The 21,960-nt window shown below is 35.5% G+C and overlaps 1 protein-coding gene across 1 annotated transcript; it reads right to left on the bottom strand.

Moving 5' to 3' along the window:
• Positions 1–3,392: 3,392 nt before the first annotated feature.
• ECM2 (extracellular matrix protein 2, female organ and adipocyte specific) lies at positions 3,393–20,967 on the bottom strand. The gene is made up of 10 exons (XM_010086458.1): positions 20,835–20,967; positions 16,998–17,317; positions 12,088–12,276; positions 10,248–10,730; positions 9,808–9,923; positions 8,007–8,142; positions 6,580–6,737; positions 5,464–5,603; positions 4,085–4,411; positions 3,393–3,600 (listed from the first exon to the last, which is right to left on the bottom strand). The coding sequence occupies exons 2-10, from the start codon at positions 17,290–17,292 to the stop codon at positions 3,393–3,395; spliced, it is 2,052 nt and encodes a 683-aa protein (XP_010084760.1). The 5' UTR covers positions 17,293–17,317; positions 20,835–20,967.
• Positions 20,968–21,960: the final 993 nt, after the last annotated feature.

The raw sequence follows: 21,960 nt of genomic DNA on the forward strand, positions 1-21,960 counted from the left end.
TACAGTGACTTTCTGTGGGCAGTCATTATCCCACCCAACTAGGAATAAAGCGAAGGCTCTCCCAGTGTCTCTCAGTTGAGCTTCTTATCAGTCTAAAAGATCAAGTAGTGCATGCTTCTGTAAGATTTAGGAAATTTTCAAAGGACCGGTATGACCGAGGTTCACACAAGTTATTTCAATTCCACAAAAATATCTAATGGCTATTACAGGGTTTGGGCCATACTATTTTTAAAACTTCTGAGTCTGATACTACTTCAGCAGAACTATATTCTGTTCTCAGTCTAATTGCCTTCTTGAAGTATATTCATGTCTAGTGTAAGCCTGCAAAAATTAATTATTTGTTCAAATACATTTTAGAGAATAAACAGTAACTCTAGGAATTTAGTGGTGAGCTGTCCGTGCATGTTTTTATCCTACTGGTGCCCAAAGATTCTGTATTTGTTTGCATATTTTTCTTGACCAAGAATGATCAGGTCACTTCTCTGCGTCTTACGGTCACAAGCTGTGAAATGGTGATCATCTCATTTACTTTGTTTATAAAATCCTTTGAGGCTCACTGTTAAAAAGGAGTGGGATTTTTTATAATGAAACCCATTTCACTTCCAATGTAGCTGGTAATTTTGAAAAGTGAACAGGCTTAAACTGCTTATATTTGACACGTGGAAATGTTATCCAAGTTTAATTGCCTGTGTATTTCTTAAGTGAGTAAGCATCCATTTGTTGCATACCCTTCTTTCTCCTTCTTGGTCTTTTGCCTCTGCTACTGTTGTGTTCCAATTCCATCATGTTTTTCCTTCACTCTCTCTCTTCCACCACTGTGGTATTATATTTGCACCGTAACTTTAGGTCATGTTATGTAGTTGAGTGCTTCTTGTAGGAACAACTTATCACAGTGTACTTTCAGGCAAGCTTGATACTCATTGTTTTAGATGACCAAAGGACAGATCTTAGATAAATTTATTGCATAAAATTCACTTTTATGATATTTAAAAAGTGAGAAAGCATATTTTGGAGAAAAAAGTATGTTAATGGTTGCAATATAGCTTTAGTCATCTGTATTTTAGTGGTGTTATCCCATGCAAATCCAGTGGAGATTTTTCTACTGGGTCTTACAAGTCTGAAAGTTTGATAGGAAAAGTATTCTATTTGAATGAAAATAATTGCGGCAATATGTGGCGTTTTGCTTAAATTTATTATAGGAATGCATAAAATGGTGTAATACAGCAGCTTGTTTACCTGGAAATCCCTTCTTGGGTCAATCCATATGTTCAAAATGCTTAGTAAAGCTTCTGAAAGCACTGCTCAGCAGTGTTGCAAAGTATGTCTGAATTTGTTTAGCAATAGCCTAAAAGTATTCATTTTAATAATTTAGGTTTTTTAGTCTCTCAAAACAGGAGTTTGGGAGCTCAATGGTGTTTGACAAAGACAAAGGGATGTTAGCCAAAGTGAAAGGGAAGGAAGGAATCAAGTGTTGCAAGTGCACAAGCAATGAAAGCAAATCACCCGGAACAGAACATTGTATGTAAAAACTCGGCCTGTTGATTTCACCATTCTTTACCAAACTTAGCAAATCACTAAGGTATGACTTCTGACCGTACTTTACCAAACCAAATACCAAAGCAATCTTTTTACAGAAACCCACACACCTCAGGCTGGTTATTACAAGAAAAACACTGTCTTTGGACTCACTGCAGATGGCGTACCATCGTGCCTTGCAGGTGATAGTTTATTTGAGTGAGAGAGAACTTTGAGATAGAGCAATGTGATTTTGTTTTTAACATGATTGTATAGCTTCAAAGAAAACAAAACTCAGGTGTTTATATATGTTGTCTATAATATGCTCAAAAAAATGTCTGGAGATCCTCCACTGTTACATGTTGCGTGAACAGTATGCTTATGCTGATTATGAGACATGTCCGTTGGCAGTAGATTGGGATGTGTGGGAGATGCACAGTTAAACCTTCACTTCCACAGTGAGGGCAATAAAGTTACAGTTCAGTAGTCAATATTTGTCCTTAGGTTTTATCGTGCAGTTGCTTACAGCCTTTGGAAAAGTCTAACCCTCTATTAAGCCATTTCATCCTGTGTTCCGATACATTCCGATAAGGAGTGATTAGGTAGCATACCTGTAATACTGAAGAAAACAGAGTAAGTATTTTCTCATGTCTCACAGAATAGCCCAGGAGAAAGTGGAAAGTATTTGTGCAAAGAATAATACTTGCCAGTGATCTGTTATTTCCTACCACCAGCCTACTCTTGTAAGAAAGGACTGTAGAATTCAAGAAATATGACAGATGTTAGAATTATTTTCAGTTTTTATTGAAATTGTTCTTTAAAACTGCTAACTACTTTTTATCCAATTTTTGGCCACTTTAGAGAAAGAATAGAGTATTAAAACCTGGAGTGGAATCTTAAAAATGCTTCTCTTCTTTAAGAGACTGAACTTCTTTCTAGGGAAGCAGAGACCTATTTGTAAACACTATTGTATAGTGAAGCAGACAAGTAAAATGTTTTACTGAAACTGCTTTATCAACATGGTCTCTGAAGTGGTGATTTATGACTATCTAGAAGCTTTCAAATAACCACTAACTGAGTATTTTATAGTTTTGACAAATTCTAATTAGTCCCCTAAATGGGCAACGTGATCCTGATCCTACACAGTATAAAAAGTTAGCAAACTACTGTACAAATCAATGGGACCTACCACTCTCTGAGTTAAAAAAAAAAAGAAGAAATAAACTTTGTTTAAAAAACAAGAGGCAGTCATATAGAAATTAATTGCTTATTCCACTAGCTCTTCCTATTCTAACACAGAATCTGATGAGTTTTCAGGGTCATCTCTCCTAAACAATTCAACATTTTTTCTGTGAAATTTCAGTTGGAAGACAATTTATCACTGCTAAATACTTGGTAGAAAAATCCAGTACCATGTATGTTTTAAGAAATTTGATTCTTGCGCTGCTAGAATGTTCATAGCTGAAGAATTTTCATTTGTATCATTTTTAAAGCTGATGGTACCATTTAAAATGTTTTAAATTCAGATACTCAAATAAGATAGGACCAGGTTGAGGGTTTTGTTATATTATTATTTTCTAAAATCTGATCTTGTGGAGGTATATCTGGGGCACAGTTCAATCTACTGTGTTTAGTTAGAATTTCTGACAAAAATAAAAATTTATGACATAATCTTGAGCTTCTATTTTTACATTTAATGTTTTTGTAATAAAACGATATTAAGAAATACACTACTACCTTACTTTGGTATATAATATGCTGTATCTTATTTATAGTGGTAAGAAGGGTTTAAATCAGAACTAAGCAGACCTGTTGGTAGCAGAGAATAAATAAAGCTGTGTTTCTAGAGATAGGGTCACAATGCCAAAGTTGAGTGTTTATTTGATCTTCTGTGGTTTAAGAACGATGCTGCAGTAGGATCTGATGCATGAAAATGCATGCGGTGATAGCTGTCTTGTAGTGATGTAGTTGTTTTCCAGATGAACGTGTTCCAGGCGTGACTCTTGGTGTTCCTCCTCTTCGCTATTCTCGTGAACATCATCATCGTTGATATGTGTCCTGCAGATGCGTTCTGGAGGGACCGTCCTGTGACATTGTGGGAGGAATTACATGTTAATTATTCAAGATAACTCATAACTTCACAATTTATTTTAGAGGTGCTGTTTATTTAGAGATTTGAAAATGTTAATTTAATCATTACATTAAATTTTCTCAATCCTGTATTTATTGAGGACCAGTTTGGGCCCTGGTCCAAGAGCAGAAAAGCTGGTACTTTGCTGTGCCTATCAAATCGTAGCCACCCCGGCAGACATGTGGCCCAAGCAGTATTAGAGATTCATTTCCTGGAGAGAACTGATGCTCAGCATCTTTGGGAGCATTTTCGAGAACTATGAGGAAGGGTGAAATCTCTTTTATTATATGCAGAAATACTGCAGTAGAAAACCCAGAATTTAGCTCTTCCTTCATAATTTTTTAAAAAAAATATTTACTTACAAGAAAAAAGTTCTTAAAGTATGTATTGTGACATTTATTTTAATTCCATTAATGTAACAAAGAGCTTGGAAATTACCTTATTTTATTGTTGTTCAGCCTTAGAAAACGTAATTTTCTCATTTCATCAATTCCAAACGGTACAGACTTTAATTCATTGTGATCCAAAAACAACTCTCTCAGAGAGTGGTATGCTCCAAAAAATGACACTGGATCTATTCCATCATCACTGAGTTTGTTAAAGGACAGGTAGAGATACTCCAGCCCTGGCTTCATGTGACCGAAGACATATCCTGGAATTCTTTCAATCTGATTTCCTATAAGTACCAGATGTAGTAAAGATTTTGGCAGATAGGAGGGAACATGATATAGCTTATTGTAAGAGAGATCAATTGATTCCAAGTTCCTGCATTAAAGGAGGAAAAAAAAAATGGGATGAAAACATTATTGCATACTGCTACATTCTGTCCAAAATAGTGCTTACCATGATTACAAGGAAACTAAATTCAAAAGGAAGTTTGTTTCTGTTAATGGAACAGAGTGCATTTTATGGAACATGCTCATGCATAATTACTCTGGGAATAGCAAGAATTGAAGTAATTAACTATCAATCAGGCACAATGATTCTGTTGATGGGAAGAAATCTACGGTAAGGAGTACAGAGAGGAGGCTGAACAGGGGAAACCCAAGGGCCTAATTTGTGATTGATAAGCATCGCAGAATTGCAATAACCATTTGCACTGGGAAACACATAATAAGTTTGGGGCTTTAGTGGTTATCCCATTGACATGGATTTTTACGTTTTGCTCTAAAGCCCCTTTGAAATGGAATTGCTTTGCGAATGGCTCATTTAGAATCATTCCAATGTGTCTCGCTTCTGGAGAGGAGAGAAGCTGTTTGCAGTGTGGTGGTTTTCAGATTAAGTGGTTTACAAATCCAGAAATCAACTGATAGGACTGCAGCTGATAGGTTACAGCAAGGTACCCTACGCAGCTTAGCAAATAATTTACCAGAAGAATCAAAACCAGTATTGTCTTTTGCTTCTTTCATTCTCATTGCTTGCTCTGCTTATAATCTCCTTTTACACAATGTGGCTGCACAGTCTTCCCTTCATCTTATTTACTTCTATAATTTTTAATCTAATGGGAAAGAAGGCTAGGACAATATTAAATTATTTTCAAATTACTCATGAGATAATGATATATTAATACTAAATTAACATATAATTGTATGGAGTGTTATTGACAATTAATGTTTTAAAGCTGAGTCTGAGTACTTCCTAGATAGTACAATTTAAACAAAGGAAATTAAGACAAATTAGCTAAGGAAAGCAAGCAAATTAAAAGACAACTACAATTTCAAGTTAAAGGCAATGAAGTACAAATATTTATTTCATTATCAGACTCACTAATAACAGCAAAAAATAAAATAATTATATTTTAAATGATTCATACTTACTCTTGGTTTATCCAAGCCAAGGGTGCTATTCTGTGCTCTTCTAACTTGTTATGCTTTAGCACAATGACATTTATGTTTCTTGTATGGTTAAAGCAAACTTCTGATACTTCTTCAATTTGATTATTTTCGAGGTATAACTCCTGGAAGTGCATTTGGAAAGAAAATTTATGAAAACAAAACATGCTGTTCTTTCCCATTGCAAATTCAAAATGTAGCTGTTACTTGTCCTCCATATTACCTGATATATCCATTAATTTCTGGATAGAGAAAGAGCAAAAGGAAAGGTAGAATCAAGAGAGATGGTGAAATTAATAGGTAGCAAGAATTATCTTTGAAGTAAAGACTGAGGTAAGGAGAGAATTAAACTACACAGAGATTGAAAAGGAAAAAGAAAATTACCTTCCAGATAGCATCCCTAAAAAACCCAAACCAAACCACCACAACAAATCGCATTCAAATTCTGGGCAGAGGAATGGGATGGGAGACCACCCAAAGAATATATTTCTTGATTAAAAATCAAGGAATGAAGAAACTGCTCAGGGAAGAGAAATAAACCTCCTATGCAAATACTCCCCCCCACCCCTAACTGAGGTGAAGTTTGGCAAAGGTTTGGAAAACCAAGGAAATTGAGATATAGACCAGACAAAAAAGGAGGATGGTTAGATATAGGCATCTTTCTCTCTTTCAGAGTATGCAATCTTGGTTCCTCTAGGCTTTCCTGATGAGGCAGGTTTTCTAGATCTCTCATTATTATTGTTGCTGTCTGGTGGTAACCCAAAGTTTACAATGTTTTTTCACTAAGGCATTATCCATATTAAGAGTGTTATGTGGATGATGTGTAACAGAAATTGCAGGTTATACTATTTTGTGAGACAGTACTAAATATATTCAGATTTAAAAGATACCTTTTGGGATAGAGATGATATATAAGTAAAGTTCTAGGAAGAGTAATTTAGGAATAAAAGTTATTAGTAAATCTAAAATTTAAATGTATCTCTACCTGATGATACTAAGTCAGTTAGCAGAAAAACAAGATAATGAAAATGTCTCAAAAAATGAAGCTTGCTTGGTTTTTTTGCTGGGATTGTTCGTTTTAGTTTGTTTTGGTTTTTTTACCTCAAGAGTGGCAGGAAGACCTTGTGGGATAATTCTGAATTTATTTCTTCCCAGTCTCAAATAAGAGAGGCTTTTCAAAGGATAAAAGGCCAAGGGACTGACATTCGCTTCACTAAGTTTATTTCCTTCTAATTCCAAGGTGACCAAGTTCTTTAAACCTGGGGAGAAAAAGTTGGAATTTCTGTTAGTTAATGCCATCTCAGATCTTGTTAAAATGCATGTTTAAAAGTTAACTGTCTTAAATATTACTCAGATCAGTTCACAGCAAGGAGGAAATGTGGTGAAAGGATTTTCATTTATTATCTCATAATCATAGAATTGTATTTTTAGTAGTTTGTAGAACTTCAGAGATTGACTAGAGCTTTGTAGCTTTCTATGAAGAAAAGCAAAATGCAAAGGCGGCAGCGGTAAGACTTGAGGATAGTGCTGACATTTAGGCCTTATTACTTCATGGTTATGTGCAGATGATGTTTGGAAAACTCTGTGTGTGCTGACCTTTGTGCAGTTCCCAATGCCCTCCATGGGTCTCCAGTCCCTTAGGTGATCATGGGTATGTTGCTCTTTCTTTAGGCTCGTATCTTCCCCGCCCTGCTTTACTCCTTTCAGCCACTTACTGTACAGTGCTGAGAACCCTTCACGGATTATACTCTTCCTCCTCCTCAGCCATCCAAATGCAGGCCACAGACAAAACCGCTGTTCATCAGTGTATGTAACCAAGAAATACTATTTCATAGTAATAAGTTCCTCATTCACAAATAATCCAAATAACCTTTTTTTTTTTTTCCCAGAAGCTTTGTATAGCTCCTCCTAGCAGTGCAGTTTGATCATTTTAACCTAAAGGCTCTTGTAGCCCTTGGCCTGTGTGTCCTTTGTCTTAGTTCAAGCATTGCTATTGCTCCATACTGAGCTGTGTCACTAAACTGATCCGCTTTCCATGGGGACTCTTTTGGCAGGAGAGGAAAAGGAGCAAAAAAAATCAGTCAAATTATGACAGGAAGGGTTGGCTTTTTCTGTTTTATCAGCCCACATTTAGCTTGGCTTTAAATGATCATGGTTTACTCTGATTATATTCTGCTTTATTCTTCATGCACATCAAATTCTGTTCACTTTCATGCAATTTCAAACATCATGAATATGGTTTCACCACACATAATCAGGTTATGGGTCAACATACTTCAAATCCAGCTCTGCTTAGTAACCTTAAATATAAGCTGCTTTGGGAGAGTGGCAGTCACATAAGAAGGGATAATGTAATTTTAAAAAACTTCATGCAAATATTTCAGCTTTTGTTGCCTTTTGAAAACATGACACTTAAAAACTATCGATTATTTTTCTGGTTATATCAAACTAGATGCATTTGGTTGAACATTCTGCTTTTCAAATTTATTTTAATATTTTCATATGATTGATATTAGTTTTCTAAATACCTTGTAAGCCGTCTTCATCAATGGCATGAAGTTGGTTGTCATTTATTTTTATTTCTTCCAAAGTTGATGGCAATTCAGAGGGAATATGTACCAGCATATTTCCATCCAAATACAAACGTTTTAGCTTTTTCAGGATCTTAATTGCAGGAATGAAGAAGAGAACTTAGATTATCAAGGTGTATGGTTAAACATATAGTGTAATCATAGTTAACATTTTCTTAAACACACGTGTTTTGAAGATTTTCAGGAGCAGAGCACTAGTATCCATAAAAAAATAATTGTTTTTTTGAATAAAAAATTTGAATTAAAAAATTGTTTTTTTGGTCTAATTAATTGGCTTCTTTATCCTAACTGTTGACAAAAGTGCCAGTTAATGTAATGCATAACCAGAAGAGCTTGAGTGAGCTCATCAACTTTTCACATGGCCACCCTGCAGTTTTCCAGTCATAACTATTTGTGTTACTGCTACTGTCTTTGAGACATGTAGGTATCACCTTACTACACTACTGCAGTATTTAGGAGTTCACAGTCCATACATTTATAGATAATGCGTTTATACTCTTAATTTGTGAGCAGAATTTTCTGAGTTTTCTGTAGGTCAGCAAATTTACTTTACTCAAGCATAACAACAGCAACTTTTCCAGTGACCTAGGATTTTTATTACTTCAGCCAGCTTAAAAAAATTGCTATGAAAAATTATCATAGCTTAATTTTGATAAATGCACAGCAGTGATCATGCAGTAGTGAGCACTTCCTTAAAAGGTGGAGTTGTTTTAGCAGTGGATCCACTGAAGTCTGCTTTCCTCCAGTTTTGTCTTAACTGCCTGGTGTGATATAAGCCTCACTAACATTTCTTTCATGACTGAGACACCCTCCTGGTCTGTCTTTTCTATCCACTTTAATTTCATAGGAGTTGTAGGAGCTGAAGTCCTTTGAAATCAGCTACAGCTGTTCATGTTATAGGCAGGGAGGTAGTATACAGAGTCCTACAAGAATATTGCATGTGGCAGGAAACAAAATTAAAAGCATACTGTGATAGTTATTCAATTGATTGTTCATATGCTTTTTGTATTCATCTTGCCTGAAAAAGCAAGGCCTTGATGCCTTACTTTCACACTTGAATTACCACCTATACGTACTTGCTCACGTGAGAAATTATTATGGAACTGTTCTGTCTTCAAGTGAGGAATATGTAGATGATGCACTTGAATAGCCTGTTACCATGTAAATTCCCTTTGCAAGAAAAAGACCGAATAAAGATTCTTGGACTATTTTACAAGAAAGCTGTTCTTTTAGTAAGCAGCTATACCTGAAAGTTTCTCATTAGTTAACAATAAGCTAATAGTTGATTACATGAACTGCTATTGAGTGGGTTTTTATATCAAGACCTTGCACAGGCAGATCTTTTGGGGAATCCGAGCGCATATAGTTTACAGGGCTAATAAGTGAGAAAGATGATACATAAATTTGCAGACGTTGAGCCTGAGTGTCCCAGGTCATGTTAATGGAATATGAGCCCTTCTATTCTGAAATCTCCCAACTGCAACTGAGAAAATATCAGAAAATTTTCTCTCTTATTGTTTAACATTTAATACTTGGTGAATATCATTTAAAAATCTCTAGGTATATAGAATTATGAGAAGAGATTTATTGAAATAGCCAGGTTTAACTGTGTTGTAATTAGACAATGGTTGTTCATGGTAGGTGTAAGCTGGTTTAGATCCATAGACTGAAAAACAGGAAAAACTTTCCTTTAAGCTATAATTAGTTATAGGATAGTAGAAAAGTTACGCTTTCTTACTTTGAATGCTTGTGGACCTATGCCAGGGGAGGTAATATTATTTTTACTCAGATCAATCCATTCCAAATTAGGTATCCCGTTGAATGCTTCATTTGAGATAGCAGTGATACTATTTCCTAGGACAGAATTCCAGAAAATCATTTGAGTTGTGAATTACACTATGCATCTGAGTTATGTAGTATTGTACGTGAAAAATGTTACAAAAATAGTTGTATTATGTACAATAATTGTGTGTAGATATATTCATGTTAGTATTTAAACACTAGTTAGATTTGCTTACAATTTTAATTTACTGTTTCAGAGGCTTAGCTGTAAAATTCACTCTAATATGTTTTTATGATAAGGAACGACTTATGCCACTAATGCTGCTATTGCTGCATTTCAGAATGGATAATGTTACCTCATGACAAACAGCCATGCAAAGTAGACCCATTATTTACCTGTAAGGTCTAGACTTGTTAGATCTGGATCTGAGATTGGTGGTATTTGTGTAAGTTTGGCATTAATACAGCTTACTGTGTTGTCCGAGGTGGAACATACAGATGGCAAAGGAGGAGCTTCTATGGGTGGAACAGGAATGGGGAAATGAGATGACATTCTGAAAGTACCATCATCTTCATCACTTTCATTTTGTATTTCTTCTTCAGAAGCTCCCTTTCTACTGATAGGCTTCTTTTCTCTGTGATGAGCTTTATGCTTGTGTCGATGTTTTTTGCCTTTCCTTTTTCTTTTCTTTTCGTTCTTTTTATGAACATCTTTCTCTTCAAACTCCACTGCTTCTGTTCTAAGCGGTTCATCTTTTTCAGTTTGAGTACGTGCTGATGGCAATACATTGCTATTGTCAACATCATTGGGTTCAGGAGAATCACCAGACATCTCACTTATCTCATCCAGTGAAATAATACTTGAATCCAAAGAAGAGGCTAACCAGAGGCAATGAGAACAAAAAAAAAAAAAAAAAAAAAGTCAGGTAAGAGGAAGTTAGTTTTTAGTAAACATTGTTCTCTGATAGTAAAAATATGCTGACTATAGAAGAACAGTATTCCCCTTAGAATATGATTTGAAAGAATGAAAATATGGTCTTAGATTATTGCTTGGCAAAAGAGAGATACTTTGAGAAATTAATAAGCCAACCATCCAGAACAGTTTGTAGACAGGTATGATTCATTGCAACTCCAGAAAAAAAGGAAGAAAAATAATATAGCCTTCATTATCTTCCTTTTTTAATTAATATATTAATTAGGGCTTTTTTGGATGGATGTGTCTGAAGAGGAAAAATAATGTGTCTGGAAGTGGGAGGAAGGTAATTTGAATAAAATTCACAGAAGTTAAGACTACTCCTCCTCTGCAAGGGACTGTCAGGAATAGAGATGGCTGCAGGTGGGGAGCTAACCAGGGAGATGTGTTAACTCCATCACCACAGTGCAGTTCTTACTCGCATGACAGGGCAGTTCAGATAAAACGAGTTTGGGTGTTTCAATCAACATGACTTCTAGTTCTACAGTTAATTTCTGTCATGTGGCTACTCAGTGCATTTCTGTGTGTCACCTATGCACACATGCACACACGAGACTAAATAATATTTTTACGGTGAGAGGAGGTTGAGTTCGGTACTTTGGAAACTTAAGGTAATGGGAGTGGAGGAAAGAAATCACATTTCATCTTATCTTCTCCATTTCTTTTCTTTTTAAATATACTCATTTTGTTTAAATTGTTATGAAGAACAAGCAAGATTATAGTTCTGTTGTTCCTCTTGATTTATATCAAGTAGCTGTATGTTTTTACACTCCTAACAAAGATTTACCAGTCGGTAAATTGTGTGATATTTCCTATATATGTGTAGTACATTAATAATGGCTAGTAGTTATTGATCCTTTGTAAGTGGAAACGGGACATAAAATCTAACCAGATGTTCTTTCTTTGTATATATACCAAAAATTTTGTAAAGATAGGAGGAAAGAAGCAGAAAGGGGAAAATAAAAAAAGAAATATAATTATCTTTGCTATTGCATACTTAACATCTTATTTTCTTTAAATATTATATCAAACTCGTCTAACAGCCAATGTACTCTAAGAAGATTGAAGCCAACTTGAATAGAAATTATGAAGACCTGCTCTTGTCATGTAATTCAGGACTTGTTTTCTCTATAGAGAATACTTGCTCTATATATAAAAGGATAATGCGTTCCTTGTAGTCCTTGATATCATTAAATGTAGCGTTCACGTTAGGTTTTGCATGATGTAGTTCTAAAATAGTAAAAATATTATGGTGTACTGTACCAGTATCAGAACAAACTGGGCAGCATTCTCCTGCAGGTATAATAGTTTTGGGACATTTCAGAGGGTGGCACATGGTTGTATCACATATCACTTCTCCTTTTGAACAGAGACAGGTAACGCAGGGCTTGGGAGACCAGACGGCTTTATCATACATAATCATCCCATTAGCTGTGCAGTGCCCCTTCTTTCCTAAGAAAAGAATACAGAAAATTGGAGTTAAATAGTTTAAACTGAAATCAAAACAACATGTTTATTTAAAACTTGGGAAAGAAGCACTACTATTTTGTCCTCATTTGGAAAATATGTAAAATACACCTTAATTATTCCTTATTTGTCATAGCTGTATTTTCCTCAGATAATTAGTAGTCTCCAATCCCTATTCGGTTCTTGGCCTCTCATCTGTGAAGGCAGTCAAGGGAGAGGCAAACAATGTCTATGTAGCTGTTACCTGCTTGCAGCTTCCCGGTGAAAACTGAGTGCAGGCTCTCTGTCCCTCTAATTGTCTGCTCCTTCTCTTTCAGGCAGTCGTCATAATAGTTCATTTCCCTCTCTTCCTAGCCAACTGATGAGGACCCTTACCAACTTTGTCTGCTGGAAAAACTCTTGAATTATTCAAGTTCAGAGATATTCCTAAAATGGAAAAAGTAAACCTAGATGGTGAGTTTCTGAGGGTCTTTTGCATGGCAGCTTCTCTTTCCTCTCCATCCTTAGAAACAGAAAGCAGAAATCGCAGATCTCAGTGAAAGCTGTGCATTGGCACAGTTGAGAAAGATGCAAAAGTTTTCTTCATCACAGTGGAGTTAAAATAAATCATGCAGAACTTGAGAATATTTTTTTTACAACAAAAAATTGGGAATTTTTCAGGGTAGTAGTCAAAAATTTGCAGAGAGAAATGTGGAAGAGATTTATTTTGTAAGCTATACTCAGATATTCAGTAGGCAAGATGTTTGGAGAGCATAAAGACTTGGGAAGGAAACTATTCTAAGTCCCTTTTTCCTTCCAGTGTTGGAGTCTACCTCAGCAAAAGTTTCCCTGGGCAGTTCTCATCCAGACTCCAGGATAAACATTGCACTTTATTGTGGTGCCTTTTTTGGTCTTTTGAGAGAAGGAAAGCCAAGGTTGAGATTCTTCATCCCGTGCAAATATTTTCCTATTTTTGAGCATACCTCTTAATCTAGTGAGACTCTGTACCCCCTACACACCTTTCTTTTCCTCTTTCTAATTCATGTAAGAATGCATTGCTTAAATATTTCAAGCTGAAAACTCATTTCTAAGTTATTTTGTACTTTCCTGCATGTAAATAAATTTTTTAAAATCCCTCTTTTCCTATTTGGTTTGACTTCCTCCTTCAGATGAAGATTGTCTAGTACAGTGGAAAAATCTCATCTCAACTGAATTTACATGCAAGAGACTTCCATTTGCAATAGACAAATTGTCTTTGGAAGTGTTGTTTGCAGGGTTTGTTTTCCCATGCGCTGCCTTGGTACATGGTTGGTTATTCAGTTTGAAAGGGAAAAGTATTCAGGGTAGTTTCTAAATATCCTGGAAGACTATTGTAAATATTTGCTTTGAAATGTCTCTGGAATTAATATTTGACTCAGAATCAGGCATTTCGCAAAGTCCTCCAAGACAGTCCTACTCTCAGCTTCATAACAAAGGTATTCTTTTGCCCTCCTACGTAAAGACCATTGGATATGAACTTGTTTTCTAGCATAAAAATCATCAGAATCATCTGTTTGGATGCTTCTCTGTATATTCCTTGTATTTTAAGTTATTCTTTTGATGTAAGTTACTCTCAGGATGAAAAGGCAGAGAAATTAAGTTTTTGAACACTTGTGTCTTGTTTTTTTCAAAGATCCGGGATATCTGTGCATAATTTCAGCCCCATAAAGTTGTACTCTAATCAGCTCAAACCATGTTAACTGAAGGAGGAGATGAGTTAACCCAGGACAAATGTTAGCTGGCTGTAAGTCCCTTGTCATTCTACCCAGATATCTGTAATCCAGCTGTTTGCTGTATCCTGACTTCTGGTTTTTATGTGCTTGCCAGGAAGTCACAATATTTCTTTTAAATAATCTCCAAAGGAAACACAAAAAGAACACTACACTTTCTCATGTTAAACAATAAAATGTCAGCTGTTCCAGGGGAACATATCTGGCTTGAGATGGAAATTCTTCTGTGCTTCCTTAAATTCTTTATTTTGTTTTAGCTACTAGACTGTATCTGATCTTGGTGCAAGTCTTGTCTGAACAAGCATAAAGGGATGGGTTATCAGGCCTTGGCCTCTGCAGACTGTGCTAACATTGTCTTGCGTGTACATGACTGACTTAAAAAGACAGGACAAGCGTGTGTGCTCGAAGATAAAGAGGTACCCTTTCATTGCATGGCAGAACTGCTGTTTGGCATTCTGGTGGAATTGACATAACCCCTATGAGACAGAGGAAAGACTGTGTTGAGATGCTTCTTAAACTTCCTGTCCACTGGATGACTTCGGGGTGGTGGTATGAGCGGTGAGAAGGGAGATTTAAGAGACATTAGAAATACTCCAACAGTGTGCCTCCCATTCTGCACTACTTAATGGGCAGATTGTAGTCTATAAAGGACAAACAACTGAAAATTCTCATATGTTGTGGTGAACTGTTTAATTTAAATGGTTCACATTATTTTTATATGGAAGAGGGAGATATGTCTGGTTACTGTTAAACTTCTATTTAAACTGTTAATTTTCATCCTGCATATGATAGCTGTAAATTGTTTTTTAGGCTACTAGGAGCAAAATAAGTAGCTAGGAGAATGAAAATTAAGGTTTGGATTGCATTTTCTTCTGTTCTGAAGCATGATTAATAATAGTGTTCTATTATTTAATAGGCTCTGTTTTTTCCAAATCTGACATTAACTTGAAAAAATTTTGAACTTTAAAAGCTAGACTAAAAAAATACCTTGTGGTTGAAGTCTTTGGCAGATGAGAACAGGACTTTTAACCTTTGGAAATATGGTGTAAATTCAGCATGAAGTTCCAAATAAAATGAGTTCAGTAGTTTTAGCTCAGCTTTTGGATGCAAGTCCAGATAGAGAGAAACAAACAGGGAGGGGGGGGGGAAGAACCATGCATTATTTCAGCATGACTGGTGCTCTCTGACAGAGAGACTGGAATATCTTACATGAAGTGTATGCTATTTATGTGGTATTTTCCTCTCTTTAATTTGAAAAGTATTTTTAAATTGAAGGTTTGACATCAGTAGTATATATTATAAGAGTAATGCTGTAGTACACACTAGAAATGCTATAGTCAAGAGTTTTGCTAGTTTTCCCTTTAAAACTCCTTACTTAAAAATATTTGATTTGAAATGGTTCGGCCTTTTTGAAAGTAGGGACTCACAACAAACAGGAATTCTTAAGAAAATGTGATTAAGATATCTTTTGCCGTTGAAGTTGAGACCTATTAACCTAGTGGTCTTATGTCTTGTGTGACACTAAAAGGCTTAACTTTCTGCTTATAAAAATGGATTGTCAGTTTATGTAGCACAGTGGTAGAGCATTCTTATTTTTTTCATAAAATTGCACGTGATTGTTTTACTCAGTGTATGATCTCTTGGTGCTGGAATGGAAGTATCTATGTCTTTATTAGCCATGGAGTTTGCATGACCCTGTGTTGGTTCTTCACAACATCCCAGTGTTTTTTCTTCAACCTTTAAACCTCTTTCTATGAAAAGAAAAGAAATGAAATGTTGTTACATCTCAATAATTTTCACTTGGTTAATAACAGGGGTTTCAAAACTGAAATACACTGATAGTGGTATTCAGAAGTTCTTATCTTTAGAATGAATGTCTGATTTTGAGTCCTGTGAATCTTAATTTCCTGTTTTGTGAGTCATAATTTCCCGTTTGTGATGTTCAACATAAAATCACAAACATCCTAGAGCAAGAGGACCAAAGAGACAATTATCAGTTCTCAATCACTGTCTAGTCTTGCATTCTTTGAGGAGGCTATAGAGGCCTGCTAACAACTGCCAAGACAGGTTTCAGTAAAGATCAATGAAATTATGCTTTTGGGGGGTTTTGGGGGGGGTTCTTGTTGGTGGTTTGTTTTTTTTTTTTTTCTTAAGACATCAAATCCTCTTTTCTATGTCTCCTTTAAAAACCCTAAAGTACATACAGGTACAGCAATGTGGAGACATCTAGATCACCAAGAAAGCGAGCTTTATATAAATCACACTATTGAACTTCTTTCAAATAAGTCCAGGTTCCCTGTATAGATGGAGAATAGAGTGGTCTTGTGTTGAGTGTGTGTTTTTTTTCTCTCTGTTTAGTTTTCCATCTGAAGGTTCTTGGTTGTAATGCAAGTTTCATATTGCAACTATTATTGTGCGTTACTGATTTATTTACAAAATAAAGAATTATTCCCAAAATATTGCATGTGCACATAGTAAGAATGTTGCTTTTCAAAAAAATAACAGAAAATAAGAACTTAAATCCGTTTTAAATAACACTGGTGTTATTGGTGTTAGGGCCTCAGTGAAACGTTAATTGACTTATGAGATACATTAAGCAAGAAATTCTTCGAAACAGCCTTCAAATTTGCTGCGTTTGAAGTTATAAAAATATCCCAACAAAATTGTTATTAATTGTCATGAAATAAGAATACAGAACAATTGCAGAAAGTATTACTGTTAGCTGGCAAAGCAGGATTCTCCGTAAGGCTTGAGCACGAACAATTAAAAAGCTTCATATGATAACCACAAAATTATTATAAAAGGCAACAAAAGTAGGTTAGCAAACAGGTAACTGGGTTTTATTTCAGTATCTCTTGCAAGTAGAGCTAAAGTAAAGCTTTCATGAGTTTATACGTTTCATTCGAAATCAGGAGGAAAATGGGGCAACTCTAAGTAGTAGAGGGGCTTTATTCTTACCTGGTAAGACGCTGTAGCTGGATTCATGCCCACCCACACCTATGAGAGAGTCAAACACTCCCATAACGCCGTCATCAATATTAATAAGAGGTATGCTGTGTGCTACAGCAACAGGAGCTGGAGGCTTCATCCTTGGCTGTCTTGGGGACCTGTGCCCAGCTGAGGAGCTCGTTCTCAATCCTCGGGGGTGCATTCTTCTCCTTTGCCTCCTGAGACTTGCACTAGGTTCATTTTGAGATAAATCAATGCAGAGAGAGACAAGCAGGAAATAATAGACTAATGATGTAGCCTGCATGTTTTTGTGGGTCTCAGAAGGTATCCTGAAATAAGAAAAAAGAGGAAAATTAGATAACAAGAGAGCTTTTAGGATTGTGTCAGTCATATGGTGCACCTTTCAAAGCAGGTGGACCAATATACAGTGGGTCAATCTAACCAAGCTTCCTCTTGAAAATAAATTGCCTTATGGAGCTCAAGTATGCAACTTTATTTTTGTGGTTCTCTCCCCTTAAGGGCAATAGTCAAATTCAAATATACTGCTGGAAAGAAGGATATTTTATTTTATCAGATGGCCATTGAATGAGTCAAACTGTGTCTAGAAGTATCTTTTTCAATCAAAATTAATCGTGCATCTAAAGAGGTACTAGATTTGTATTTAGGGTTGCATTTAAAAAAGTAGTTTAGATTTCCAGTGCCACTGAGCATTTCTAGTTTAGTAATTGTTACTGCTTCCAGCAAAGGAGTTCCTGAGAGCTGTAAAGTGTTTCTTTATTTTCTTGGTTGCTAGTATTTCTTCCAGGTTGTTCTAACTCCTGAACCTGGGAATAGCAAAGTAACAGAAAAATGTCCAATTCATTTCTGATATTCTGCCGTGAAAGCTTTTGGTTTGTCTTTTCTGTACACAATAGCTTTCATCATAGATGAAAAGACATGTTGCTTTTGCTTCCATTTCTAGCCATCCTCTTCTTTCACAGAATCTTATTAGTCCTGCAGTAGAGGAGAACCTTTTGGGAGTTTGATCACAACAGCACTATTGGTGACATGCCACATCCGCTTTTCTAGCAGAAGTTTTTATTAAGCATAGGTAGTCTAAAAAGGGTGATCTATAATGATTGTGTTCTGCACTTACTTTCTAAGAAATTCAAAATTACTATATATCTTGAGCCACCTTATGCTTCTGACAGAAAAATTGCATTTACTGTCACCAATAGGTGGCATTCCAAAACAGAGCAGTCAAGCTTCAGGAATATGCATAGAAAGCATATCGAGCAATGGCCACAGGAGTGTGGAAATGAGTCTGCGCATGCCCAAAGTTATTCATGATTTGTCGTAGCTCTGATGGCAGGAATCTTTCAGAAAGGAAGTGCTCCTGTCCTGTGGCCTATTTTAACTGAGTCTGAAGGCACTGGTATTCTTGTGATGTTGAGAATTAGTGAAGAACTTGAGATTTTGAGCACTTAGTCTTTGTGTCCAAGACAAGGCTTAGAGTACGTACATGTTTTTTCTCTAAGGAAGTCTTGAGGGGATTCAAAAATGCTTCTTCTTAATGTTCATCAGTCCAACTTTACATGCAGTTTTTCCCTTTGAAGTTAGTCCTATTATAGTTACTTATATCATATAAATACAGGACAGTATTATTTTAGGATCTTGAAATGTATTTTTGCCCAAATCAGATGTTTTTAAAAACTGATTTACATAATAGGTTGGGGGTTTGGTACAAGTTGCCTAACTTTTATTTAACATAAGGCATGTAATTGATTGCATGTGTTTCACGCTTTCCACAGCATAATTCTCATATTCTGTTTTTAAATGGGAAATTGGCAGTAAATAAGCTTAAAACAGTATGCTTTTACTTCTTTCTAATATTGTAGTTTCTGTGTTTTCATTCATTATTTATTTATTTTTAGAATATTGTAGGAAATATATATATATATTTGCAGAGTTTTGTTAAGCTGAACTAATGTTTTTATTCCCATATAAAGGGAATTTGAGCTGCAAGTGTCTCACATAAATCCACATAATGTCTCATGTACTAGCAGGGCTCTGAAATTAATCCAGGCTTTAGTTTACTGCTTTCTACCCATTAGTAATCAGTTAGTCCAAAATGCTATATAGACTTTATGCTGACCTTTTATTTACAGAAATTACTGTTAGTTAACGTATCAAATAGATGCAGAAGCTGTATTCTGCATTGACAATGTCTGTTCTTTTTCAGAAAGTGCTTGTTTCTTAGTACCTCAGCTTGCAGGATAAATGACCTAATGGGTTTGGTTTCTAACTTACTTGCATGGTAATGACTGGCTATAAAATTACACAGTAAGCTTCTGTTCCACAAGTTTGAATGAGACACACAAAGAGCCCTTAGGGAAAACAATATACAAAGAAAAGTCTTGAACATGTGTATTCATTCTGTTGAGTTAGTGGTATCTTAATTATGGTCACATTTTTGATAGTATACTTTACAATAATGCCATAGCTATCTAGTTACAATGCTGCTGCATAACACTTGTGCTTTTTAACATTTAACCATTTCTTCCTCTCACCACAGGTGTATAATGGCATGACTGAAATACTTTTCCGTTCTAGATGCATGTATTTTTAAAAGTCAGGAATAAAACAGGGTGAATGACATTATGTTTACTGTACAAATGATGTCTCAGGGATTTGCTGTAAACTTCAATAGAGAGTAAAACTCTAGTTAATCAGCTTATTTTTTAAGTGAAACTTGTTTTCATGAAATACCTTATAATTACAAAGTAAAACAGAAAACAACCCCCTCCCCAAATAATATCTTTATAAACTTATCTTGTTCATGTGTGTGAGTTCATATGCTTTATTTTCACACCAAGTTAACTCTTCAGTACTGAAAGCTTAATACTGTTACTTTCAACCAAATCATGTTCCTTGCATGCCAAATACCGAGCTACATTTCTAAGTTTCTTTCTTTGGTTTATACCAGTAAGTTCTGTCTCACATTTTAATGAATATGATATGGGAAAAAGGCCTTAAATGCATTGGGCCTTTACTGCCCACGGCTGGAATCCTCAGATTGTCTGTCAGGAAGTTATATTTAGTATAGCGCCAGCCAACTTTTAATTTGGGGAAAATTCAATCTATTCAATTTGTAAGACTTTTGTAACAGATGATTACATATAAAAATAAAATTATAGATAGCTAATATAATGAAATCATTGTATCTTTGTGTTGCCACATACTGTCAGCATGACTGCATTGCTCTTTTTTAATTTTACCCATAAATGTTTAGATCATTCATACTATGTGAAAGTATCTTTATTACCTTTACTTTCACAATGTAATTAGTTCAATTGTTTGTAGCTTTCAAAATGTTTATCTCCACTAAGTTCAGTAGCTGTCATTTTGCTACTATGTTAATGGAAATAGTTAATTTTTAAAATAGTGACCCTTTAGAAATACCAGAGTATCAGAATTTATTAAATAACCTGTCTTTATCTATTCAGTCTAAATTCAAACATGTTTCTAAGATGTCACAGTTATTTCTCATGACACACAGGGGTTAAAATGATTTACAAAGATTTTTCACATGCTTTTCTTTAAATTTAATGCATAGACATGAGTTACATTTAGCCATACCAGCAAAACTAATGGCACTGTCCGTTAGTTTAAGCTTGAAGTGCATGGCAAACATTCATACCAAACAAAAAGCAGATTAACGGGTATCGCATGCTTTAGAAAAGCATTTATGTTCAGTATTGCTAAATATAGCTAATATTACTTCATACATATTTACAAAGTTAACATGTAGTTTAAGCCATTCAACACCATGCTTTAAGCAGTAATTTAAAATTTAAAACATTTTACCTTGTAATCTAACCTAACAGCAGATTCTGCTTGGTGTCATTTAGTCTCCAGTTGCAAATGAAACAAAATCACAGTGATATCTTTAAAACAAACACAGAAACAGTAGGGATTGTTGAAACATGTTAGATGATTCCTTAGTTAAGTCTGAAATAGCTTCTTTCCCTGGGGACAAAGCGCTGCTCTGTTCTGTGTGCAGAGAATCAGCTAATACTGTTACTCGAAGAACTAAAAAGCTCACTTAAGGAAAATGAAAAGCAGCACAATGTGTTCGGTCCGTAGGCTGACAAGGCACAGCTGGAAATTCTCTTTCAGTACTTACAGTTGCACAAGGAACAGGAAAATGGAGTGTTTTCAAAAGACAGAAAAAAATGTGTATTTTATTCAGTTCTGGTTTATGTATTTAGAAATGTAGTTTCTAGGTGGCATGATTTTAACGTAGACTTATTATTTTACAGAGATAATACATTCTGGCAAGTGTAACCTTAACATGAAAACATTTATTAAAATTAGAACTTTTTTCTTCAATTCCTATATTCTTAATCCACTTCTGCCCGTATAGCCTGTGATCTATAAGCAGCAAACGTTTTTGTTGAAGTTTTAGTATGGAAAATTTTTCCTTTGTCCACTTACAGCAATGATTTCACCATAAGTTGTAGCTTATGCATGGAAAATAAAATGACTGAAGCATTTTCCCTTCATTTTTTTGTAAGGCTAATTACATCCTGAAACATGATCCTGAAGCACAGCCATGCAGAAGCTGCAGTGAAGTTAGGAATCCAAATATGAGAAGTGAGTGCGGGGGGAAGGGAGGGAAGAATGGTACGTTACCGCAGGTCCTTTGTTTGCCAGCAGAGCCTTTTCCTTCATCCCCAGACAGAGCTTCTGCAGAGTGTCAGTGTTTGATGAGATGGTGAGTCTGCTAAGCTTCAGAAATGACACATTTACCTGGTAGATGGAGTTGTCGGAGTTCTTCTGACATTAAAAATTTGTTGTTTGCTTGAATTCATACACTGAGGAATGCTTAGACAGATAGTCATGGAATGGTATAACCATTGAGTTAACCATAATTGTTAGCCGGTGTGTGGTGGAATGATACTGGCAAAACACATTGTCTCTTAAAATAGTT

Source organism: Pterocles gutturalis, unplaced genomic scaffold, assembly GCF_000699245.1.
Source record: "Pterocles gutturalis isolate BGI_N339 unplaced genomic scaffold, ASM69924v1 scaffold6601, whole genome shotgun sequence".
Classification (NCBI taxonomy): Eukaryota; Metazoa; Chordata; class Aves; order Pterocliformes; family Pteroclidae; genus Pterocles; species Pterocles gutturalis.